The sequence below is a fragment of the Triplophysa dalaica genome, chromosome 5 (assembly GCF_015846415.1).
Source record: "Triplophysa dalaica isolate WHDGS20190420 chromosome 5, ASM1584641v1, whole genome shotgun sequence".
Classification (NCBI taxonomy): domain Eukaryota; kingdom Metazoa; phylum Chordata; class Actinopteri; order Cypriniformes; family Nemacheilidae; genus Triplophysa; species Triplophysa dalaica.
Window position 1 is genome coordinate 3,447,291 of NC_079546.1, and position 19,953 is coordinate 3,467,243.

Here is a 19,953-nt window from a genome sequence, read left to right on the forward strand (position 1 = left end):
AAATACCGCATATTTTTGTCACGCTTAAAACAGTTGATTAATATTTTTTGTGTTATTGTAAGGTTATGTTTAGGGTTGGGGTAGGTGTAGGCGTTAGCTAATGTAATTAATTGTAACTATATGTTGATATTTGAAACCACTTCCGGCTGTAGCTGTATCCCTTCTACCAACAACCAGCTTTCATTTTGTTAGCCTGTTAGCAACGATCGCAGAGCGAACCGCTCGAGCGCGGCAGACATCACTTCCGATTGCAGATAGAAACAGTCGAGCAGTGGAAGGAAGACGGACGTGCGATCGAAGGCGGGCGGTAGTATCGCAATTCTAGGCTTTTTATATCTGCTTTAAATCACAGTTAGAGTTCACATTTAATGCATATGTAGATGTGTAGGTGTCATTCTGCGCTAGAATACATCTAGTAAGTTTGAACCCGTTTACCATGGACTGACAGGTGGATTCTCCTCAGACGACGCAATCTTCAATATTTACGTTTAACATCGTTCTCCAAAATTAAAACCTGCTTCATTCTCAGGAGGACTTCAAAGTGCACCATTAAGGTTTGTCTCCATCTTTTATAATGACATGGATCCATACCAATAACGCGTAGATCCGCACTCATCTGACTGTGTCCCAAAATGTAGCGAGTTGCCTATGTAGACAACATGTTTGGGTACTATTGGGGACGGAAATCAATGGGGTAACATATAGATTTTGAGAAACACATGGTTAATATATAATAAGATGAACAAAACCGAACTGACAATTTCGGTCGCATTATTGCACTGTAAATGTGTGTATTATTGGTGTACGATGATTGAAAACCACGATAATATATGTTTTTAGACATATCCAACGTTACCATATTGATATCAGAATAGTATTCTACATTGGTTTGGAGAACAAATGCAGCACACACCCAAAAATGCTGTCTTACGTCCATGTTTTGAGACGTGTTTGGAGATGTCCATACATGGTTTTATTAAGATCTGATATTATAAACAATTCACATCTGGATTGCCTTAAAATATAAACATTTAATTCAGTGATTCAGTCCATGTAGTATTTACTTGGCAGTAACATTTATCTTAAATGCAGATATCCAATATAAAAATCTGCTATTGTAAAAATCACACAAGACATAGTTACAATATAACTTCGCTTTACAACCTTGTGTATATACAAATATGCTAAACATTTATATTACGGCAGACTAAGATATTATCTGATGTATCACTGATGCATAGACATTGTTCAGTAACAGTACTTTGTAAAAGTCTAAGACCTTACCATGCAATTTGTTTTGAGGTCACAACTACTAGAACGTTACTTTTGCTTTCTAGAAACTATTAGATTCAAATAAAACACCTTTAGTGTGACCTAAAGGCCTAATTGAGCTGTTTCTGAGTTTTTATCTGTTTATGTTGTTTACAAAGCTGATTATTATGATTTATACGTTATTTATTTTGAAGTGATTGTCTAGGAGAAAACACAAAAAACACCTCTTTTACCCTCTGTTGTTGTTTTAGAGTCGGGTCACGTAAGATTAGACAGAAACTGATACACAACCCCAATTTATTCTTGTGGTGACACGGATAACCTTCTTGTATTTTATGTTAGTGTGTATGTTTGACCTTTGCATAAAGATTCATGTGACCACTCTCTCTCTCTCTCTGAAACCTGAGCAAAAGCTTCCACATAGTTTCTTGTCACAGTGATAACACAGGGATGTGAAATGTAGCACCCGTAATAAAAAATCAATGATATATTTAGCAATAACACTATAATTTCTGTCTAAACATGTAATTATGATCTTATAAATGTTAATGTATTTGGCATCTCTGATGTCATACATTGACATTGAACTGTAACTTTCAAGATCTAGATGTGGTGTTTGATGTCTGTAAAATGTTTCTGTCTTTTTCACCAGCAATCTCCCTATAGATTCTGTCCCTCGAAGACAAGAGTGCATGTGTACTACTCAAACAAAGCATTGTACGAGACAATGATCGTCATTTGCCTGTCAAATAGAGTTTCCATTCGCATGTTGTTCTGTTACTGAAGCTGATGGTGTATTTGTCAGCATATTTTGCATAGTTTTAGCAGTTAAAGCACAAAGAAAGGACAGAATCCGAATGGAGTCGGACATTTTTGGCTGCTTCTTATCTCTTTGCAATGCATAAAACAAAACGTTTAATTCGTGTCATTTATTTGATAAGAACCTTATGACTCTTCCTGCTGGCTTATCATAAACCAGAAAGCCATTACATTTTATGGCTGATAAAATACAATTATAGGATGAATATAAAATAGACCTCAAGCCAAACCAAAGAATGATATTTTTGGTAAATTAAGATATAGAGTCAGACTCTTTAGTTACTGTGAACTGTATTGCATCACGGCTGAAATGAAGCGATAGCCAACCAGTCGTGCTCCGGTGCAACCCCTTAGCACCCCAGCGGAGTCTCGCCCCCAATCACTCATTTATATGAATGAATGGACCCAATCTCCTGACGATACTCGAGTTTAAATTAAATGGAGTTTTAATCCTCATTAAATCCATGCCTTCATTATGGGCTGTTTCACTCCTGTCCTTCACAAGAATGTGAATGTCAAAGCTGTGTCTCAGCTTGGCCCGCAAACTTTAAAAAACATGAATCTGAAAACATGGGTGTGAGCAGTGATATTTCAATGTAAACTCTGATGGCGGCCATAAATGTTTCTTAAGACATTTCCCAATTTTGACATATTTCACAAGGATTTATGTCAGTATTTCTTATCACACAGATTTATGAAAGAGAAAAATGCTATTTATTTACGTAACCTAATAGATGATTTAAAAGGAACAGAGAACCCCTAGTATTTTTTTTGTATTGTGTTATTCCCTATATAATTCCTATATATATATATATAAAATAATTATTGTTTGGTCTGTTTTAAAATGCGTGTCTGATGTCTTTTTTTTGGCATTTGCTCTTTTGTTTGTTACATTTCGAATGAAAAACTGAAGGTGCCGTTTACCAGTCTGTAGGCATGCATGAGTATTCCCCAAACAATAATGTCGGCCTCCATGCTGCATGTTTGTGCCACGTGACATACTTATTATCATTTCTCCAGCAAAAAGTAGATTAACTGCGCCACTACAACCAGCGGAGACATAGTATTTATATGCACACTAATATAAACACACATACACGGCGACAATAAAAAGATACGATTAAAACTGTGTATACGGATGTGCGCAAGCACGTGGGGTTTCTTTATAGCGTAACAGCGCTCTCCACTGGCCTGGCATGCGTAAAGCTGGATCCATGTAAATGCAGATCGTTTGAATAACGCTGTCGTGTGAACGTACAACTTTTCAAAAACGCAAAGCATTTTTTTTATTGTGTAAACGTGCTCTTTATGAGAAACCTGTGTGTTCTTGCCTGCTTGGTGGATTCTGCGAATGAATTAGAGTTGTGTTAGCATGCTCTGGTTGCCTTAACTTGTCTTACCTTTAGTTCATGAAATGAGTCCTCTGCTTACATTCAACACAACTCAACTTTATTTCTATAGCGCTTTTTACAATTTTCATTGTTACAAAGCAGCTGTTGAACCCTACATTGAACACTAAAGCTCATTCAGGCTCATTAAGTCGTAATTTCCTTTGTAAATTCAAATGTACACAATGTTGGCAGTTTATCACGTTGTGCTTTTATTGAAACTCGCAGCAGTTCAATTCACAGCCGAGAGTTATTTGTGGTTAATATCCTGTTGATTTAACACCTCGACCTGTCTCACATTGGACATTCTTTGACAACCTCAGTGTTTAATTTCGTCTTAATATTTTCTAAAGGTTTTGTCTGTTTTGTGCTTGTGTAATTGAAGTCATATTTTGGCTTCTGTTTGGAAAAGTCTTAAGATTGTCTTGCTGAAGTCATGGTTTATAAATAATCCACACAGCATGTCTTGTCTTGAACGTCGGCAGTTCTTTTTGGAGGAATCAGGGGTTGTGCCGTGGTGTCAGGAGGTTGATCTGTGTACTCGTTGCTGGTGATATGGGCCTGTATAGACGGAGCACAGAAACTCATTGTCATGTTGGCTAATGAGTGAACAATGTGTGTGTTCACTGGGTGTGTGTGACTGTCAATGTTCTCTGCACAGACATGCAGGTTTAATTCGATATCACGGTACATTCTTACCTTAATGCGATTATGATATGTAGACCATTTTTATAGTAACTGTGTGTAGGTGTAAAGAGAGATAATGACAAAAATGCGAGTGCATCATGTCTCTTTGTTAATATCTTGTGTTGTTTTGCTGGCATTCTTAAAATAGTTTTCTCAATGAGATGTGACCATGAATTCACCAAACCTTTCTTTGTTTTGCTTTCTATATTACCAAAAATGAGTGCAATAATATGATAATATGTTGTATTATGCTAGTGTCATCAATAAAATATATAAACACATTTTTTGCCTTTACAATAGGGTGTTGTGGCAGGTTGGTTTTGCTTTTTTGTTGCCTGCTGGACCAAGTCAAGCATAAGTTAAGTTTATGTACACTTTTAAAATGTGTTAAATAATAACACATGTTTTATCCTATGATATTTTAACACATTCGGAGTGTCAGTTGGTGTTGATTTTGTGCTAAATAAATAAAAGGGACAAAACAAGGTTAAGTTAAAAGTTACAAAGAATGTTTTGTCCTACGGAATTTTGTCCAGTTAGGAAAGATAGTGTTGTTTTTAAAGGGATAGTTTGCCCAAAAAGGAAAAACCTGTCATCATTTACTCACCCTCAGGTTGTTTAAGGCCTGTTTAAATGTCTTTGTTCCAACTATCACAGAGGATGATATGTGGAAGAATGTTAGCAATTTTTCACTACCATAGAAGGACGAAGAATATTGTATTTCTTTGTTCTGTTGAACACATAATGAGATATTATTCAGACACTTTAAATTTTGCAATTTGACGTGTCTAATACATACATGGACAACTTATAACACACCAAAGACACAGAAAAACATGTATTCGCTCCATGTGACCCCTAAGTGTGATATTCTGGACTGGTACCTAAAAATGACTCTTTTAATTTTTTGCTAGATGAACTTCTCTTTAACAAGCCACATGAATTCAGATATTTTATGTCTCTGGAATGCAAAATGTCTTTATAATAATGATCATAATAGTCCTTCTCCAGTATATAATTCTTGCCTGTTTGTATCTGAATCAATATGGCACCCTTCATTTACTCTCATGTGTTGGAGGCAAATTATGGAAAAATGTTGGCATCGCTCATCTGATCTACATGAGATGAAGGGCAAAACCATCTAATTTGACCTTCACAATGTATTCAGTTTCCTTTGAGGATTCTCTGCTTTCCTCCGTTGTGGTCACGGGTCTCCTGATTTGTCAACTTAAGGAAATCTCACTGTGACTGAAGGAATCCTGCTCAAAAATGACACAAATTCCCAGCGTAGAGCTGTTGTTATGGGTTCCTGGACGTGTTCTGGGGGGCCGAACTAAAAATAGATCACTCATAGAGGTGAATGGTAACACAGCCAGCTGTGAAGAGAGACGTATATAGAGAAGAGGGGGCGGTTGTAAGCATGGTGCTCAATGATGCTTGTTAAGTAAATGATGTGACTATGTGACGAACATCGTTTATATATAACCAAAACTTTACATTTGCATTCCTGGATAGATAAGTCAATGTTGTGTTAAAAAAATAAGGCTTAGTTCATAGCATTGAGAGAAGGGTGGTTTAATAGAATGCATCATTTAGGGTGTGAACGGTCTTTGATGTCTGCTATTCTGCATTCTGAGCTTGATTCTGTAGCTCCCCTGAAGCACAGAATAAATGTGTTTCGTGTGGCCTTTAAAGAAACCGTGGATGACGCGTACATAGACATTGAACTAATGGTTGCCATCCGTCTTTATTCAGTGTAATTGTTGGATTATTGCTTTGCCTCAAGCAGAGCTTTAACTTCAATTTAATTGTGTTAAACTACATCTCTGTCTGTCTACCCTGATGTGTATCTTTACAATCGATTTGAAAGAATATAAAGGGTTGTTTGGTCGCAGATGGTCAGCATCATGAGAATAAGATCTGGTACCCTGATGTTCGGACGTACGACACGTTTGTTCGCTTGTTATTACACAGTTCAATTTCCTGCTCCATTATTAAATGAAGTCGACCTCTGTTGTAGCTTATAAAAACATCACATGGAAATGTCACAAGCAACACTCGGCTCTGCGTCAGTGCGGATTATTTGCATTATCTCTACTTGAAAACTCTATTATATGCACATTTCAGGATTGTGGTCTGGTGATGTTTTCTGCCCTCGGGCGGATGTGGAAAATAATTTAGCGATGGAATAACCTGATTTCTGACAAGTTCCTCTGACTGCTTCGACTCAGGTTCTGTTCTCATTGTAGGTTCCTCTTCCTCTCTTTATTTCTGCACCGTTTGCATACTGAGTCACACCTTGAATTGTAAGTTTTATTTTGTTTTGATGATATGAGAATTTCACCTGCAGGAGTTGTTTATGGGCACCAGGATATCATGGAAACTTAATGGGGAGGCCTGCTTTTTGCTTTGGGCCTTGAGGTCAATAGCACCATAAAAGCACCTAAACAAGACCATCAGATTATGTAGAAATTAAATCTATGCCCCTAAAACTTACCAGGTTTCTGAATTGTGTAAGTGAAAACAGTTTTGATTCAATCTTTGTCGTTTTGGCTTACACAAGCTGACACTTCTTTTTACAATGCAGTACAGTTTCATGGACAATAATGCATCTTGCATTGCACATAATCCAATAAACATCCATTACCAAATTTACACACCCATACTGTATCTGTACTATGTGCACTATGGTTGATCCATTATACATACACGTTCATGTCTACACCTGCATATTTAATGTGTATGTTCAAAGTCTAATGTTTATATCTTGTGTATGTTGTGTATACTGTCCATATGTGTATCATGTATATAGTCTTTTTTTACAGTCTGTCTATTTATACTTTCAACTGTTGGTCTGCACTACATACTGTCACTTAAGTCTGTAAAGTCATACAGTTGTTTGTCATACAATTTTCTGTCCAACTGCATTCTAGTTTGTATGGAGTGTGCATCCAAGACTTTCACTCACCACACGTGGTGATTTGACCATAAAAGTTGAGTATTACATCCCCTTTCTCTCTGGAGACGGTCTAGGAGGTTAAGCCACTTCAAGTTTTATAACCGTTGTCTAGCGGTCCACGTTCTGTACCAGATTAAATTGAGTAGACACTTGTTTAGCTCCCATCTTATTTGTTGGTGTGTCTATGAATGATTCAGCAGGTGCTCACTTATGAAGAACAATTCATAAAAAAACAATCAGGGTGTCTGACTGATGGGGTTACGTCATGGAAAGCTGCTGGGATGCGAGCAGAGCGTCTTTCTAGTAACACTGAGCTGACCCGCTAATCTGTCTAAGCCCTGGTGCTGAAATAAGAGAAGACAATGATAAAGAGTCAGAGAGAGTGACTGTGTTGTGTTGATATGTTACAGGCGCTGCGTATCATTGGCTCTGTCTTGCGGGGCGATCAATGTGCCGTCAACCTTCTGACAATAATGTGTCCTTATATCAGATCGAATACATATGTGATATCAGACCTGATAGATTGTATGACTCCTTACAGAACAGGAGGTGTGATATGAGCTGGTTTGTTTGGTGTCTGGGTGGGAGTCTGGGGTAGAAGTGTGAGATGATATTTTTATTTTGCTTCAGCACAACGCATTATAACTGGCGATACACAAACATTCTGCCTGTATGTTCAACAAGACTCATAGATGTTTAAGTCAACAAGAACCAACAGCTGAAGACACACATCCTTCATATTCATAATAAAAACATTTTTACTTTGAGGTATTTCTCCAGATGTATGACTGCAGCTGCTACATTCAGGCCAAACATAACGGTCTATAGAGAGAGTGTTGAAGAACGCAGCCTCCAGCGCTGGAGAAACTGGGTCATGTAGATTGAATGAAATAAAGAAGCTACCTGAATGCGTTTGGGGTTGTTTGTGTTTTTTATTGCTCTTTGGGTTAGTGTTTTGGGGAAAGCATCTTTGTTTATCCATACGTTTAACTTTGGTCATATCAAGAAGTTCGTCCAAGTTTTAGCATTGAAGAATTAAAGAAATGCAAGTGTTTTTATCATTTATGCGCCCTTGTGAGTTTCTTTCTTCTGCTGGACAAAAAAGAAGAAGAATGTTGATAACCAAACAACAATGACCCCCGAAGCATCCTTTTAACTAGAAATGAGATTTCAGGATAGGTTCGGTAAATCTGAAAAGACTGGCGTTAAACCAACACAGAAGTGTTTAGAGAGCTAAATATTCCTCATGGCCTTTTAGTGTGACCACCTGTGGCTTCAGTCACTGATCCCAGACCAGCACACATCCTCTCACCTGCACCTGCTTTCTGTTTCACTGGATGCAATGAAGTTTTCTTATGATGTCGTGTCTGTTTCCATTCGCTTTGGTGTGTTTAGTGTGAAGTGTTTGCAGGCCATTGTCTTCAGGATAAGGATATTTCCCATGCTGACTATAAATATTTACATCCAGGAGACTTCATTGTGAATATTTGCCTGTAGAAACGTTTAAAAGGATTTTATCTTAATATGTACTGTTGGTGTGTGTTAATCTGACAAGGTTTCTCTGGAAGTCACATATTGTGTTGAGTCTAGTCAGCCAGCTGTGACACTATAATCGTTTCACAGTCCGGTCTGCACTGAGAACATCTGAAAACACTTGATAAGATAAGTAAAAGCACACTTTTCCTTAATACTATGCCAGAGGGCTGGAGCTTCATTCATGTGTACAACATGAATGTACATTTGCTGCTGTGTAGTTACATGTAAATTATGTGTCATTCGTTATGGTCTAACACTTGTACTGAAATATTAACTGTGTAAATGTGTACAAGAAGTATCTTCTTTTAAGTATTTAAATTCTTTGTTACTTGTAATCTACGTATCCGTCATACTGCCATGTTGGTCGGATCTGCACCCAAGTTTTCACCTACTGTTGCACTTGTGTATATGGTTGAGAGACAATAAAGGGATTTCAACACAAACCATGCCGGACTCCCAACTCCAAATAACAGCATTAGGAAAACTGATTCCTCCAATAATTAAATACAAACAAATAAAGCGGGCAAGAAGAGATCGGGACAGTAAACCACGCCACGCCACATCACACTGGTACAATTTCACAACCCATGATGTCTTCTGGACAATCTCGGCTCTCTCAGTTTTTTCCACTCCATGACCTACTTGGCTAATTTTAGATCAGTGAGAGTCTGTGTGGCATATGTGGACGGTTCTCGCGTTTATGCCAGTCAGATGTGGGCTGCTTGACGGACAACAGGATAGTGAAAAAAAAATTATGAGAACCTTGTGCATCAAAGCAGGACAGATGTCATCCTGAATAAACAGACTGTATTGAAATGTGAGAGAATAGAGGAATTCTGCTTGACTGAGATAACTCATATTCATTTTATTTAGCGTAATGCATAGTTTCGTCTCGGTACGCCTGAAAACAACCACCTGAAGAATATTGCACAATAATGGCAAGAGCTAGATGACATCACCAGCTTCAATCTGATAGGTTAACTTGTTTGAGGCGCTTGGTAGCAAGTACACTAGATGTACACTTTGGATGGCAGCCTGTTATTTTTGTTTCACTGGTTTGGATAAATATGTTTCTAAACATCCTGTCTGGGTGGGCCGTTCAATGCCAGAATCAGCTGCATTGTGGGCCAGAGAGTTATCTTGATACTCCGAAGTCAATAAATATAAAACCTATTCAGAGGGTCTGATGTTTTTCTTTTATTGTCCCCTACTTGCTCAAGTAATAAATAAATATTTTCCTTTCCGAGAAAAAGAATACATGAGACCCAGTTGAGAGTGTTTTAACTATGATTATAAATGTGTTTGTGTGTCCACAGACATGCAGAGCTCTGGACTGTGTTGACCGGCGGTCTCTGTACAAACATGGAGCCTTGTGCCGAGTCTCAGGGGGATCCTGAGCGAGCTCTGGTGAGTACACTCAAACACACGCATTATTATGATGTAATGCGCAATTAGACCACATATATACCTGCAGAAACATCACCGCCTCACACACATTCTCAGTGTTTTAAGTTATCGTTTTTTCGTCTAGTTCTCAAGACAATGAAGAAAATAGTGCTCACAGAAATAGAGCTCTGCAGGGGCATTTGTGGTTGTTTTATTTCAATAAAATGTTGTGGCATCACATTTCCAAGTGCTTCATGTAGAAAACAATAATCATCTCTTTGAAATATTTAATGGCTAAGCAGATCAAATCAATAGATCTTCAGGACTGTTGAAAGACGTCGCTTTATGCTAGGCTCTCACTGGCTTTGGGTTATCCATAAATGGCCTGTAATTGTAGCATTACACAGCATTTATTCATACAAGCAACGGCTGAACTTTAATGGCAATTACATTTATGGCCATTAAATGCCATTGACGCCCATTTTGTTTCACACTTATTCAGGGATATTTTTTTCAACCTTATTCCCATTTCTACTGCTGCGTTCTTTCTTAGCACACAATGAAACTAATTGATCACCCACGATAGGTAGATTGGTTTAAAATAAGAAAGCACCGATGGAATTATTGCTCCCAGAGAAGAATTAAACTCACACCCTTCCTGTGCGAGTCATCTGAACGGAGAGATTGAGACAGAGGAGTAATACTCGCGTTTGCAATACTGCTACCGTACTTTATGACTTTTGCTACATGAAACCATAAACCTTGACCACACACAGCCTTCTGACGTCATAGTTTATACTATTTAGACTCAAGACGCACCTCTTTCATTTGTTTGAGTTCCTAGATCAATGCAGTAGAGAAGTGGAACGCATTTCATTTCTGTATTTGTGAATGTTTTTGACTTCTTCCTTAAATGTAATTGCACATGCACCTGCTTTTTTGAAAAGAGACTTTGTTGTTCCCTTCTTTGTGTGGGAACCATGATGCTTTTTGTTTTTCAGATAAAAAACCTTTGTGTATTATTGTAACGAGGTTCAATGTAGGGAAGGAAGGAGGTGGGAACGGCGAACATTAAATAAAGTTTTAATAAAATAAACAAACAAATACAGGACAGCCGACAGCCCCTCACGGACGACTGCCGGCGAATAACACAATACATAAACACAAAACACAACTAAAACCCAGGCCCGGTCCTCTCTCCTCGACGGTCCGGTCGTTCGTTCTCTTATGCTCCTGATCTCCTCCGTGATACGAGACCGGTGCGCGTACAGCTGACGCTCATTAACACTCACTCACCGGCCTCGACTCACGGTCTCGCCCCGCCTACTCCACTACAATAATATTGTTAATCTCTGTACTATTTAAATAAGTTACAACATCATATCCATCTGTTATCGGGGTATAACCTTTGCCCATCTCTAAAATTAAGATGCAAAGTGGACCAGACTTCATGCCTATAATCACAAGTCTGCATTCACAAAAGAAATGACTTAAGACTCTATTTGTGGATAAACATCGTTAATGTTAATTGAATAATTCTGATCACGTTTAAACACGTGCAGTTTTAAATATTTCTTAAGTCCTAAAATGACCCCTTTAACATTTCTGTGTTTATGAATGTGAGAACTAATAAGGAAGACCAGCATGACTTTGGTGATCATTTTTTATCTGTTGGAGGAAAATGTCATGCCGTTCTTTTGACAGGAAACCTCTGCCACTGTTTCCTGTCTTGTGGATTTTAGTAGACTACACAGAATTATATCTGACAGCAGATGTCAACCGAGTGGTCATGAACAGGATGTTTTATACTGACTGTGGTACAGAGAGCTAAAAAAGAACCAAACACTGAAGGAAAATGTGTGTGTTTGATTTAGAAGTCGTGTAGGCGGCAGAGCAACAGATCTTCATTTGCTGTGACCTGCTGAACACTTTCTTTAAAAGTCTCATGTGAATGTGAATGTGAAGCAGGGGTTTCATTAGCGATTTGTTTAGTCGGTACTCAAGTTTAGTGTCTTCAAAGAACACTAAATTTCACAAATACTGTCCACTTGTGTGAGTCATTATAGTGCTTAAATAGCTCTGGTTTGGTTTACCACTAAGCTGTTTGTCTTTGTTTATCAGAGAATTGAATTAATAATTATATTATTTGGGCTTTACAGAGATTTAGAAAATTATACGTTTAAATTATTATTATTGTGCATTTTTAAAGGCTTCCCGCATATTTTATCTCTCATCCTTTTGTTAACAGAAAAAGTAAATGAGTGATGAATTATTCATGCACAGATCATGGAAAATGCATTTGAGCCAAAGTGTTAGTGGTGAATTTCCAGATGTCGACTGAGGGTTCATGACCGTAAAATGCTTTATTCCACATTCATTTGTACTTTAAGTCCAAAGCAACCTTTGGCTGATATGAAAACCTTTCATTTCAAATTGAGGTGGGTTTTGGGTTGTGTAGCGTGTCTCTGTCAAGTTCAGTGGCTGACCACCGAGAACTAGAGAAGCAAACGAGAGGGTTCATCTAAAGATCAACACACAGAGAAAGAGAGAGAGAGAGAGATTCCAGTACTGTGAGTGTGTGTTTGAAAAGAAAGATCCATGCTGTCCTGCACGCTCTGTGTGAGTTTGTGTGTGTAGATGTGTGTGGACGTGTGTGTGTTCAGTGTCACGGCAGACAGTTCTGCCACACTGACCAGCAACACACAAACGGTAGGTTATCTCTCTATTTCTCTCTGTTTCTCCCTCCGTCTCTCTAAAATCCTCATAATCCGTACAGACGGACAAATGACGGGTGTGGATGAAGTGTTTTGCGCTTTTGAACGAGTGGTGTTTTTACAGGATCTTGTATGACTGTCTTTGTTTTTTTTATGTATCAGAGTTGTCTTCGGTAGGGTGGGAATCACTTTTACGATTATAATTAATGCTCATAGTTTGAATGGGGATTTGAACACACTTCTAACCCTAAGTGTAAATCTTTTTTATTTAAAACGGGTAAAAGAAGAAGGCACTGAACAAGTGGTTGAAACGTATCATGGAGTCCAGAAGTAGGCTACTTTGACTCGGGCCTTGGAGTTTGCGTTCGGAAGACCTTAGTTACCAAAGGCACGGCAACCAGCCACATCACCCTAGCATCATGCACCAGTTAGTTCGTTCAGCTTTATGCTGAGGTCATATTGCAATTTAACACATGAGAGTTATATAACGGTTGAGAGTTTGCATGTGGAGAGGTGCGTGTGTATGTATGTGTGAGTCAGTGTGTTGTGACCATGCATGACACGAGACAGCTGTTGGCTAATCTGTGTAAGTTAGCGGATGATCACTCGCTTCAGAAAGCAGCCCTCTGTCCATTTACAGTGTGTGTGGAGTCGATATCGGGACATCATCACTGTGGAAAGTCCCGTCTTATATCACGGTTAACCTAAGTTTCACGGCCCATCTGTTAATACAACAACAGAAAATGATCAGATCAGGTGACTCCGGCTTTTTCATTACACAAGGGTCAGTGTCCATTGTGAGATGGCCTGTTGGACTGAAATATAAACTTGTGTGATGAAATGAAAACAAGATGGTATTCAAAAAGATCAAATTTATTTTCCTTTCATGGAACACTTTATACTTTAAATGTATAGACGTATCTATATAATGTTTGTTTTAGATATTCATTTTTTTTTTGGTTAGATATGTTCGCTCCTTGAAACACACCAGCATAAGCGAATGCAAAACTACATTTGTTTATTTTCCATCGTCTTACAGTATGTGTTTGTTCGTACTGCGGTTTCTTTGCCAGTAAAACATAACTTCTGCACCTTCCTTTAACACTTTTTCGCTTTTTCTTTCACAAAACACAAGTGTCACTGCTTAACCTCTCTCTCATCAGCTCCGTGTTATCTTCACCGTCTGTCATTAACAAGTGTTTGCTAGCTCATCCACACCAGCAGAAGCCATCAGATTTCTGCTGATCTGAGATGCTATTGGTTTGACGTTTTCACACCCCTTCAGTAGAAGTGTAGATTACAAACAGTTCCTCCGAAAACAAAACCGTTTCAAGGAGGTTTGATACAGAAAATAGTCATCAGAGACCGTTTGAAATGAACTAAGACTGACCTGAGATCAGCGAGACCACAGCGGAGGTAAAGGGATACATCTCTGTAGCAACACCTCGCAGTGATCTTACCCCATCACCGGCCGAATTCATTTCATCCCCTGCAGAGCTGAAAGCATCCCACTGATGGATTGATACTTTATATACCAGCTCCGGCTCTCCGTAACCTCTTATCTATCCATCCTTTCTCTCACAGAACTCTCTTACTTTCTCCTCTTGACGGTAAAGTTTACCAAAGAGTGAATTCTGTCATCATTCACATGATCTGTGATGAAGATCTTCTCACTATGTGTGCACAACCAAACACAAAAACACATTTTCATGACGAATCAAGGTTTTGTCTATACATTGTATCCCACAATGCCGTGTGGTGAGTAAGTGAACGAGGAGAGTTTTTTAAACGTTTGTTTCTTTTAATCCCAGTAGTACTGAAAACAGCTTTGATGCCATCGCGAGTGGTTAAACACCACAAATCCTTTTGCTTTTTAATCTGCCGTGACTGCTGTTAGATTATAACACAGATTATGTAGTAAATTAGTTTATCGTACTTGAAATGCAGTGTGAAAATGTTTGGATTAGAAAAGTCCGGCCTATATCTGGTGCAGGATCTTCCTTAAAAATAAATCGAAAGGATTGTTTTTACCAGATTAAGATCTTTAAACTCTTTAGAAAAGATGTATGAAAGAAATCACAACTATTTGCATGAATTAAGGGGTTTGTTTAAATCCCAGTAACCCTGTATGATGCCCTCTCTAAACCCCTCTCATATTTGAGATCTGACATTAAGTGGCTGTTTTTAAACCTCATTGAGACCGGACATACATTTTTGGCATTAATTGTGTTACAGACATTGACTGAAGGCTTTATTAGTCAAACATGGTGTGTGAGATTAAATGCATCTCTATTTGTGTGATCAAATGAATTGTATGTGTGATTGACACCCACGTAGACCAATCAGATTTACAGATGCATTCTCCCACAAGCAATCACCGCAGAGCTATGTATTGTCATGGCTTTGATCGAGCGCCATCCCTGTTTACAGTGATTTTTTCCTAATCCACATTGTCTGGTTTGTGTAATGTTTGTGCTCAGTTTCTCGTTGTATTTGCTCGCCTGTGGCGTCTGTCATCATGTGCATGTCATTTTTAACTAATGCTGCATTTCTTTTTTCCCCCTGTTTGTCTCTTTTTGTCTTTTCATGCGGTCTGTCTGTCTGCTGCCAACGTGTCCCACCAACACTAAAACCAACACTCCCTGACGGACCCTCTGTCTGTCTATGACATGTGTGTGTGTGCCTGTGATGTGTGTGTGCGCACACAGCATCATGCAGAGAACAGAGAACAACCCGCTGTGCCAGGTAAGAGGCTGACATTAATCTGTGTGTGCGTGGTCTTGTTTTTATATAGCGGTGGGGACCTGAACTGGGATGCACACCAACACATGGGGTCTCGTCTCACATGGGCAAAAAAGGCAAATAAATCATACAGAACAACATTTGTCTATGATCTTTAGGTTTGGGGTAGAGGATACAATATAAAGTTTGTACAGTATAAAACCAGACGTTTGTGTGTTATTCTCTGCATAGGCACTGTTGAAATTAATATTATCTTAGACAGTATTTTGTATGATTATCAAATGTAATTTAATGAAAAGGCCTGTGAAAGAATGTGCAGAACACAAGGGACAGTAGATGTATGAATGTAACGGCGGCACACGTTTCAGTTCACTGCTGTCACTGCACTGGTTGTGTGAGTCAAATATTCAGATTGCATCTCAAGTAAGCGTCTAGATTTAATAATGATCAACATGAAGTGATTCAGCTCTGTCCCTTTAGCTTCTCTTTGCTGCACTTTATCATGTTATGTAGAAGATGAATGGCACACAAACAACATGTTTACATTAAATTCATCTTTCATGGCATCATTCTGTGCACAATTTGTTGTTGTGTTTGCATATTTATTCGTGCATTTAATATTCAGCTAAAGACGGTCACACATACGGCACGTTAATTTATTCAGTTTACACAGTGCGAAACCTAGAAATACAAAGACGTTAAGGCCTGGAACATCTTGTAAATTAATAAAAATCTCATGGACATACGTTAGTTAACTATTTAATATTATATCTGATATATCTATCTATCTATTAGAAATTGGGTGTGTATTCTTAAAGAATATGTAATTATTTAAATGTCACGGAAACTGGAAGCATCAATTCATTATTTTTGTGTTAAATTAATTGTTTTCTTATATTGTTTTTGTATTGTCTTAATACTTGTTTTATGTACTGTAATCTGAACTCTGTTTTGTGACACTCTAAGGGAATGAAAATAATGAATAGGAGTACACAAATCACTGTTTCTGTACTGTAGTCATATTTAGTTTTTTCTTATGTTTGCCACTAGGGGGAGCACTGCACCGTATTATCATATTGTGTTGTATTTCTGAGATTGGTGAAGGTGATTCATTGATTCAGTAATGTCATCTTTCTCTCTTATGTTGTCCTAGCTGCTCTAATGCCTGGGGATGATGCAGCTCTTTTGACCCCGGGAAGAATGAGTCAGCGTGGGAAGGAGGCGGGGCTGCACACGCCCAGTAAAGACCTGCTCACAAGCCCCTCCCTCAGCCCGGGCGTCAGCTACAGTCACGGTAAGAAAACAGAGTGGCTTTCCTGTAGCTCGGTGGTAAGAGCTTTGTAACGCAAGGTTGTGTGTTCGATCCCAGCGGATTGCACATACATAGAAACAAAATGTTTATGATAATGTAGGTCGCTTTTATCCAAAGCGTCTGCCAAATGCATAAATGTAATGTAAATGGTTAGACTGACTGTAAAGGCCAGATCGAGATGAAGGTACATATCTGATCCCAGGCCAGTACAGACAGCACTTCTACTGGAGAGCAACTTCTGTGATGTCTCTTCATTACAAAATAAATGGTGACATTCTGACGGACTGCTAAAGATACAAATCTCTTCCCTTAGCCGGTCTGTGAGATTCTGATTCATTTTTTTTTAGGTTAATCCTTCTGTGGATCTCTGTTTATATATAGTCATCACATTAAAACAGAATATGGACCTGCAAGAAGATATTGGTTTTGATTGCTTGATATTTATCACAGTCTTGAGCCTTGAGCTCTGAACCGTTCCCAGTTCATGCTCAAATATATTTCTTTTCTTTATTGGAGTGGTGTGCATTCATAACGTCGACTACACTATGACCTGAGACATTGGTTAATAAGATAAAAAAGGGCAGTTTGATCATGTCATCGCTTTCATTCTTTAATAAAAGCAAAAGTCTTATTTTTTATGTCGACCACAAGAGGGCTCCAAAGTGTGAAATAAATAGTATGTGACGCTGCTGAGAGTTTGTAGCATGTGCATTTTTATCCTTCCTTATTTGCAGTTCTGTAAAAGCTTTTTACACTTTCCTCTTGATGTTGTGTCTAGAAAACAAACTTATGTTTGAAAACTGAAAGTTGTTGAGTTTCTTACATGAATCCCGGTGTAGTGCGAGGTCAAAGTTCACACTAATCATTGTGTGATATTTATAATACCTTATAACCCCACAGAGGATCACATCCCCTCTACTGCATTTATTAATGATGTTCAAGGATTTAGCTTTTATACTAATGAAGAGGATTATAAAAACATGTTTTATTTTGATAAAACGTTTTCTGTGCTTTCGTGGTTATGTGTGTAACGGTCAGACACACTCAGATCTCACAATAAATGCACAAACCAGCGACAGTTAAAGAAGTCAATGCCTGTGGACCATTGCGCCTTACACGTCTCCATAGCAACAGCAGTCTGCCCTCATCACGCTTGTTCGGGCTTGTTTACTTTCATATAGCCCATTTACTCATACGATTCAGAGTTGTTTGGTTTTGTTGTGCTTGTGTTTTTTTTGAGGTCTGTAATAGAAATGGTTAGATTGTGAGTTCGTCCTGCAGATGTGAGCCATGTTTTACACAATTATTCAGTTCTGCCGGCAGACACAAGAAAGTTAAACACCGGGAAGAGCATCGGTACACAGTAAGATGGATATGAGCTCATAACACCGGTTTGTGGTCTTCTGCTGGACTGAGAGAGAGCAGGTGCGCCTGACCTGGATTAAATGGATTACGCCCCTTTAGTAAATAGGGTTAAAATGTACAGCGTGCATCTTGACCAATCAGTCTGTCGGCTTAACGCACATCATCGCTCATTTTGACCAATCCAGAGCAGGACGCTGTACATATGGGTGGCTGGGTATGAGCGAGGATTTCACATTGTAACCGCCTGGGAGTGTTATGGTTGTTTTGTGAGCCAGATTTATTCATTGGAATGGGTCGGACCTGTGTGTGTAAATGCACAAGTGTTCTTTCTGGTGTTGCTTGATTCATAAGCAGCAGCTGTATTGATCCTCCAGCATATAGGCAAGTATTGTAGCTAGTTTTGTGATTTTTGTAGCGTGTGGGTTTGTTTTATATATATATATACACATGCTCTTTTGCCTATGACAGGACCTGGTGAGAACAGCGGGTGTAAATTTTATTTCCATTAGCTGCTGGTTAGTCCATGATTTAGTCTGATTTACAGAGGATCTATGGGAGTGATGGAGGTTTAAAACAGAAGATGAGAGAAAAGGGATTTCTTCTGGGTACTGGTTGTTTAGGGAAGTTTAAGGTGCTTTGAGGTTTGCCTCAGAAAGCTTATTTGTCAGGTTGGTAATCCAGGTTGCATAAGGTTCTATTGGATTTCCGATCAAATGGATGCCGGTCCTAAGGATACGCTCTTAAAGATGCTGCAATGGGATCTATGGGTTGCGTATCTGTCTTTTCTTACCTTTTTTATAGTCTGCTGTACTATTTTGTTTCTATTTATTCTGGTGAATCATCTCTTGGCAACTGACTCTACGCTAGTAAGACCAGCTGATTTACTCATTTAGTTCAGTTGGGAACTGTTTAAAGCTTAATTTGGGTTTTCTTTACGTATATAAAGTTTCGGGGATGCCCGTACCTGCTTGAGCTACTGCAAAGTTACTCTTATACACACTGAGATATACAGTTGCGGGGCAGAAACAGTTTCTCCAGGCTTCTCTCCGATGCTTTCAAGTGACGCTTGATCGATCATACTGCTGAGATGTGTCTTTAATAATTCAGATCTACTCTCCTCCCAACTAGATGTATGGGCAAATATAACAATTTATTGACCTCCAGTGCAGAAGAAGAGTGACACTCAAAGCTTTACAGATTGTGTTCTCCAGGAGCATCACCGACCATGTTCAGTCATATTCGGTGGCGTTACAGATGACCAGCGGTGATGCTATAGCTAAAATTTGCAGGAAAGTTACTTTGTTATGATTGACCATCTTATATCATTAAAGGTGGAATAACACTCACAGTTTCTGCCAATCTCATATTAATCTTGAGTACATATACATTAGTATTTCATAGGTTTTATTTTCGATTAATAAAAGAGATTTTTCATCGGCAGCTTTACTCCTAGATAGTTATGAATTCTTTTAATGATGATTTGGGGTCCACTTCTCTTCAGGGCTGAATAATAATAATTGAAAACATTCACCGGAGCATCTTCATTTGTTTAATTGATCCATCATGCGCAGTCGTCCTTCAGCCGCAGCTGTTTGCCATCTTCTGGTTCTTTTTGGTGAGGATGTTGCCTAGCAACATCACACTGACAGCGGCAGACTCATGGACGGATGCGGGAGCATGCGCTAGTTTGATTGGCTAGTACGATTACAGATAAGTTCTTCTGATAGGTCCCAGTCCCCTGTATTCTGATTGCATGGCTGGTTTGAAATCTGA

At 38.7% G+C, this 19,953-nt stretch overlaps 1 protein-coding gene across 4 annotated transcripts in view; it reads left to right on the plus strand.

Annotated features, from left to right (window-relative positions):
• Window positions 1-182: 182 nt before the first annotated feature.
• The window catches only part of osbpl8 (oxysterol binding protein-like 8), a 32,657-nt gene continuing 12,886 nt past the window's right edge, over window positions 183-19,953 (plus strand). The window contains exons 1-5 of one of the 4 annotated variants that reach the window (XM_056748113.1): window positions 183-307; window positions 449-554; window positions 9,978-10,068; window positions 15,470-15,506; window positions 16,657-16,797. In XM_056748113.1, coding sequence (XP_056604091.1) covers window positions 10,024-10,068; window positions 15,470-15,506; window positions 16,657-16,797 — 223 coding nt within the window. In that variant the 5' untranslated portion in view covers window positions 183-307; window positions 449-554; window positions 9,978-10,023. Of the gene's footprint in view, window positions 555-9,977; window positions 10,069-15,469; window positions 15,507-16,656; window positions 16,798-19,953 lie in introns of all 4 variants that reach the window. The other 3 variants (XM_056748114.1, XM_056748112.1, XM_056748116.1) reach the window with 3 other exon arrangements.